We start from the raw sequence: 6,628 nt of genomic DNA, 5'->3' as shown, positions 1-6,628 counted from the left end.
TTCTAATCAAAGCGATTTAGCGCTGCTAAATCTTGTAAAACCCCTCTAGTAAACGTAGCGGACAAATGTTGTGGAGCAGTAGATCTTCTAAAAATAGCTGTTATAACAAAATTATAGCGGGCTATTTTCAACATTATTTTTTTACGGTAAATCACGGACCTCCCGTGGTGCTGCTATTGTTTGGAGGTTTAGAGGTAGCTTAACTTTTGTTTGGGCCCCTGTCCTGTAAGGCCAACCACTCTCATGTGGCATTATTGCGTACCAGCGGGGTTACCTGTAGCGCGACGGACGCAACACCACGACTGACAAGAACAGCGTGGAGATACCACCCGGTTTCTGTATGTCAGTGTGTCTGTGCTGTCTGTGCAACAGCGCCACTTTCAACAAAAGTGTGTGCAACAGTATAGCAATCACGTCGAGATCCAAATCCCGAATAATTGCTCCCTGTCTCAACCAAAATCAGGCATCGAATCCAACATGATCATAGCAAAGGCCATGAAATCGTTACAGAACCATTTGCCTTGTGGATATGATCGAGTTTACTGAGACTGCTAACCATTACAACTACGGCCCATTTGCCATCGCATTTCCTCGAATCATCATACACAAAACAAGAGCTGCCTTGGAGCTCAATATACCTGTAACCTATTACCATTTCCACTATACACCAGCACAATGTATCCGGCAAAAGCTTTCAGCCTACAATTGCTACGAAGTGAAGGCAAAAGAACAAAAAAAAAAGGACAAGGAGGTAGGTGCAGGGAATAATACAGAATTGAGCTGCTCAACTTCACTACATTGGGAGTACCACTAGTATCTGTTGGAGATGCTCTGCTCGTCTCGGTCCCAAGAGGCCCTCAAAGCATTGTAGGAGCGTTTTCCTTCGACCCCTCTTTGCGAATCTTGTTGACCCGGGCTGCTGTACTCCTGGAAATGCTGCTGTTCGTGCAGCATTCTCCAGCTCCTGCTCCCAGAATCACTACTGGCCGTAACAGAACCAGAATCGACGACCATGTCACCCTCAAGTATACGAAGAACCTTTTTCACAAGACATTTTAAGGGGTAAGCATACACAATCTAGTTTTATCAGTGGCTAAAAGAACAAGAAAGAGTTGCGGATGGTGCCACTAACATGGGACATGCGAGGCCTTGAATGCAGGTCCCGTCTTATGCACAAATTTGCCGCGTGCAGCATGCAATACACTTCATTTTCACAGTATCGGTCCCCCAGACGTGGGTCTATGAGTTCATCAATTGCATAAGACTCCAAGAAAGGGCGTGCCTGATGCAATCAAAATATAATGAGTTCAACACAAAATAACAGATGCATAAAACAAGTTTATCTGTACACAGGGTGGAGGTCATCAGAGCATATAAAAACCTCAAAAAGCATTTAGTATCTTATCCATCCAAAAAAGACTTGACTCCGGAGAATTAGGATCAAATAAGTTAACTCACCCATTCAGTTAGAAACTGCTGCCCCTTTGGTCGGTTAATGTCAACTGCCTTCCGCCCAGTGACAAGCTCCACTAACACAACCCCAAAAGAGTACACATCAGCTTTCTCTGTTATTTGCCCACTCTGCGCATATTCGGGTGCAAGATAACTGCAGGCAGTCATAAAGTTCTCTAGTTAGCTGCACTTGAAACTTGAAACTGCCTATTATGATATATTCATAGAATAAGCATCAACATTTACCCAAATGTGCCAATGACTCTTGTTTCAACACCCATGTCACCATCAGGTTGCCATCGTGCCAGGCCAAAATCTCCAACCTGTCGGACAATTATTGCAGAGCTTACAATCATATCATGAAATTAAGAGGCCAACAGGAACCGCAAAAAAAGAATATTGGATGATGGCAGAGTTCAGCAGACAATATATATGATCAATCTAAAGAAGATCCGCACAAGATAAGACTGTCCTATCATGCAGAGAAGTATAATAGCAAAGAAAGATGATTAACCTCCATAAATAACAATACCCAAACTATCATCGCAAAAGTTTAATGGCAGCTATACTCCACCATCAGTCAATATAAATATTGCCAGATCATTGTATTAGATACAGAAACTTTAACCTATATATGGAAAGGAGCCTAATGCCAACGATACAAGAAAAATGCTTAACTTCACACTCCAATCAGTAAAATAGACCATACCAGTGGTTCATAATCATGTGTGACCAGGATGTTGTTTGGTCTCATGTCACGATGGATTATGCAGCCAACCCTACATTCCTCATGAAGGTACCGCAGCCCACGGGCAGCACCAACTGCAATCTTCTGTCTCGATGCCCACTCCAATGTTTCTCTATTACGTCCTGAATGATATTTCAATAATAGCTTAAGCGACAGATTTATGCCAACATCACTAACTCTGTGACTTTTGGTGCAAACAAGTGAAACAGAAAGAGTCGGGGGAGATAAAAAATCAGGAACATGCATAATGAACTTGCAGACAGCAAGTACCATAATCAAAACTAACAGTTCTATATACATAAATGCATCAGAAAATGTTCTTACCATAAAGATGTGAATCCAATGATCCATTGCAGATGTACTCGTAAACTAATAAACGCCTTTTGTCCTCAACGCAAAAACCAATCAGCATTACAACATTTCGATGTTGTGCGCAACTAAGAACTTCCACCTCTGAGCAAAACTCAACATCACCCTGGGAACTTGCAACCTTGTGTTGCTTAACAGCAATTGCCTGACCATCAGGAAGGACACCTCGATGAACAGACCCAAATCCACCTTCAGCTAAGAAATTTGCTTGGGAGAAACCACCTGTAGCAAGTTCCAGTTCAGCATAAGTAAACCACCGAGGAGGCTTTCCAAAAACAGGAGCCTTGTGCTGACATATTGAACACAAAGGAGGTGGTCCAGGAGGCGCATTCCTTGCCAATGAGACAGCATCCCTAACATCTCCACGGAAGTTTAAGTCTGACCTACATCTCATAGCACTAATTTCATTCAGGAGATCTAGCTTGGAGATCTTTTCCAGTAAAGCATCCGCAGTTGCAGTACGAGTTTTCCTTGGACCTTTTCCAAGTGATCTTGAGGATGCAGATCCCTGTAGAATGTCGGCCATCCATGGCTGAAGCGAGAAAGATGCAGGAGGGCTCAGTGATTCACTGTCAGAATCAGAAATATTGACATCTGAATGCTGAATTTGATCCTTTGTTGTTTGCACTTCTTTCTTCAGAGAACCATTTGTTTCAGAAGCAGAAAACGGAGATGTACCAGGATCTGAACTTGAGACAGAGGATGTTCCCACTTCAGTACTTCCAAAAGGCGTCTCCAAGTCTGGGCTGCTATTTGGGGTAACAGCCGGTCCCCGAGTTGAACTCCGTGCCTCCTTAACATCAGTAGCGGTTTTACTAGCAGAACCATCCAACACAGGTGGAATTGTACAGCTTGATTTAGACTCTTTATCAGGAGATCCCACAAGATTCAAGCGGAGGACTTTAGGCTGAGAACGCTTCATGACAACGATATTGCACTGAAGCTCCTCTACACAACGCTTCTCTTCTTGCTTCAACTCCCTGAGCAGCAGCAATATAGAATTAAGTAAACATAAACCAATGAAAGTATGTTGTGTTCAAGAAAGTATTAGTGAAGGAGTTGATCATTACTTGTCTAGCACAACCCAGCTTGCTTGTGCACGCTTGCACTCAGCAGCCACAGCACCAGAAGGAGAGCCAGAAACAAGCTTAGTCTTCACATTTATCTACAGAAACAGAAGTAAATTAAATACAACAAGATATTTAAACATATAAAATAAACAGCAGATCCAGCTTCAAACCTTGGCTATATCATACACATTAAGTTTTTTCATCATTTGATTGCACTGCTCTGAGATATCATATTTCTGATCCAGCATAGACGACTTATGGCCACTAGCGCAATCACCCGCAAAGAGCGGAAACCCCCAGAACTTCCTGCCTGAAATGAAGGAGAGGTGCGGATAATTCAGGCAACTAATGCGCAACCTTGGCAAAAGTTGACGACGCTACTGAACAAAGTCCACAAAATTAGGTGATCAATAAAACTAAAATGGCTATGATTAGCAGCGCAAGCAAGCGTGCACAAGAGCACTTATTGGTGTCCTGATGTAGCAAACACGAAAGCTAAATACGGAAACAAAAAAACAGCAGCAGATAACAGTTGATTGCATAGGAGTCATAGGGACGCGAGGAAAGGAAACAGTACCAGAGGTATGCGCCGGGATGACGACGAGCAGTATGATGCTTCCGCCGGGCTGCACGACGTGCGTTAGCGCCCAAACGATGGCCGTCGTGGAGATCTCCCTCGTGGCCGCCCTCACGGCCACCACCACCTTCTCCGCCGCCGCCGCAGCCGGCGTGGCGGAGCCCTTCTCATCCACGGCCTTCCCCTTCCTCTGCAGCAGCTGCTGCTGGGAAGAGCCCACCATCATCTGCTTCCCCTCGAGAACCAGCAATGCCTACAAATCCAGAAGCGCTCAGCCCAGCAGCCCAAGTGCCCAAGCAAGAACTCAACGACCCAAGAAGAAGCAGCCAAAGCAGCAGCAGCTTAAAGCGAACTAGAAGTGATGCCCGCCTAGTACAAACAACACAACAACCGCGCCGGGGAACTTTAATGGCAACGGCGATAGGAGCGAGTACCGAGCCGCTGGCAGTTGCGACCAGAGTTCGAGGCTGCACCTGCTTGGCTTGGCAGGCAGAACCAAAAAGTCGAGCAACACGACCGGAGACCAGTAAAGATGATTGCGGTAAAAGGAGGCGGCCTTTTTCCCCCTGTTCTGGCTGGGTGGCGCTGGGTCCCGACCCGCCCGAGGCCGCGGATTGAGAGAAAGATCGCAGCCTTTATGGTCGGCCGCAGACGGGGGCGGGGCACCACCGCTGCGCCGCGCCCGCGCTGCGCAGCGTCCTCGCCGCTACTGTAGCCGGGAAGGGGGGCGACCCCGCTCGCTCCCCCTCGGCTTCGACGACTGCTGGGTCAGATTGCACAGTGCCGCCTCGTCCTCCGCCCGCCTAGCCTGCCAGCACGATTCCCGGCACGCCGCAGGAATCCCCCGTCCGTCGCAAACTATTCCAGTCCTCGCAGATCTCGCCGCGCTTCGCGCCTCAAAACGGGGCTCTCTCCATGTGGATGTGGGAGGAAGCCAAACCGGATCGAAAATTCCTCCCCGAGAGGAAAATCCCCACCCCCCAAACGCGACGCGAGCAAGACACGCGATGAGAGATTTGGCTGAGCATTTCCTTCCATAAACGAATGGCTGGAAAAAAAATTGGCGAAACAAAACCGTCCAATTGCATTTCCGCAGCAGCCAGCACCCATCCGAGCGAACGAAATCGAAACACCCGAGAACGAAGAAGGCGAACGGGAAACCGGCGGCGCCAAAGGGGGGCGATAGGATAGGATAGGATACGCACCGGAAAACGCGACGGCAGCAGACGACCTCCGGCCTCGCAACCGCCGCCTCGCCGAGCGCCGCGCGCAAACCCTAGCCCTCAGTGCGAGCGCTTGGGAGCCGGAGCGGAGGCGTTGGAAGGAGTGGCCATTAAAGAGCCAGGGCGCCGAAGCAATTAAACCTCCATTGCTCCGCGCTAACCTCCTCAGCTACTACTACTACTGCTGCGACCTCTCCTCCACTTCCACCTCCACCGCGCGCCCCGATCGCCGTCGACCGCTGGATTTCCCGTGCCGCCCTCCAACCACCGCCTTATTACCATCTCTGCCCCTACGGCCCGAATGAGGAAACGCATTTAAAAACCGGTCGCTGGGACCGGATCCCCGGGCCCAGCGCGGCCCGCCCGTCGGTTCCCGATCGGACGGCCCGCGGAACGCCCCCGGAGTTGAGAGTAAATGCCGCCCAGGGTGTGCCCTCGTGGGGCGAGCACGAGCAGGCTGCCCGGGTGGGGACCACCTGGCAGATTCAGAGAGGACTCGGGGGCTCGTGGCGGGCGAGGTCCCCCTCCGTCCAGAGGGGAGAAGGCAGTGACATGACATTGGCCCTCGTGGATGTGGCCCTTATTTAGATCTTTACATGTAAACATAAAAAAACCGTAAAAGTATTAAAGTGAAACAGAATTTTATTAATTTCAAACATTAAATGAAGTCTATTTACAAAACTTTTTGCATGGATGGACTGTAAATCGCGAGACGAATCTAATGAGCCTACTTAATCCATGATTTGCAATAGTGATGCTACAGTAACCATCCGCTAAATATTGATTAAACATGGATTAATTAGCATCATTAGATTCGTCTCGCGATTTACAACCCATCTATACAAAAAGTTTTACAAATAGACTTCATTTAGTACTTCAAATGCCCTGTTTACATCTTTACATATTTTTGCAAAATGAACTAAACACACCCGTGGTCCATGACGGGCTTGGTAGCACCAGCTGCTGCTGGCTGCGGCCCAGCGCTGCATCTGCATGTTGCAGTTGCTGGCTGCAGCGGCTGCCACCGCTGGATCCCCAGGGTCGATCTGGCCTCTGGCTGTGTTTAGGCTATCTCCAACAAACAATGAAGACCCAAAAACGAGACCCGTTCCTTATTTTAGGTCATGTACAGTAAATGGATTCCACCCAAAACGCAAAATCCTCTCCTCCATGGGGGAGCTCGGACCCG

At 48.3% G+C, this 6,628-nt stretch overlaps 1 protein-coding gene across 2 annotated transcripts; it reads right to left on the bottom strand.

Moving 5' to 3' along the window:
* Positions 1-478: 478 nt before the first annotated feature.
* On the bottom strand, positions 479-5,728 carry LOC120673274 (inactive protein kinase SELMODRAFT_444075-like). 2 transcript variants are annotated; one of them, XM_039954040.1, is made up of 10 exons: positions 5,422-5,728; positions 4,217-4,469; positions 3,810-3,949; positions 3,640-3,734; positions 2,525-3,549; positions 2,162-2,322; positions 1,699-1,775; positions 1,459-1,606; positions 1,133-1,282; positions 479-1,038 (listed from the first exon to the last, which is right to left on the bottom strand). In XM_039954040.1, exons 2-10 carry the CDS (start codon positions 4,440-4,442, stop codon positions 811-813), a joined length of 2,250 nt encoding a protein of 749 aa, XP_039809974.1. In that variant the 5' UTR covers positions 4,443-4,469; positions 5,422-5,728; the 3' UTR covers positions 479-810. The 2 variants fall into 2 exon arrangements, with proteins under 2 accessions (XP_039809974.1, XP_039809973.1); XM_039954039.1 differs by lacking the exon at positions 5,422-5,728 and having other exon boundaries at positions 4,217-4,595.
* Positions 5,729-6,628: the final 900 nt, after the last annotated feature.

Source organism: Panicum virgatum, chromosome 5N (genome assembly GCF_016808335.1).
Source record: "Panicum virgatum strain AP13 chromosome 5N, P.virgatum_v5, whole genome shotgun sequence".
NCBI lineage: Eukaryota > Viridiplantae > Streptophyta > Magnoliopsida > Poales > Poaceae > Panicum > Panicum virgatum.
This window is presented reverse-complemented; position numbering and strand designations above follow the sequence as displayed.

What these genes read in the sequence shown, in the direction of transcription:
- LOC120673274 (XM_039954040.1), bottom strand. Translation starts at nt 4,442, where the DNA reads ATGATGGTGGGCTCTTCCCAGCAGCAGCTGCTGCAGAGGAAGGGGAAG. An exon ending in CATCCCGGCGCATACCTCTG is followed by an intron (nt 3,950 to 4,216) that starts GTACTGTTTCCT and finishes CCTTCATTTCAG; the next exon opens with GCAGGAAGTTCTGGGGGTTT. An exon ending in ATTGGATTCACATCTTTATG is followed by an intron (nt 2,323 to 2,524) that starts GTAAGAACATTT and finishes AATATCATTCAG; the next exon opens with GACGTAATAGAGAAACATTG.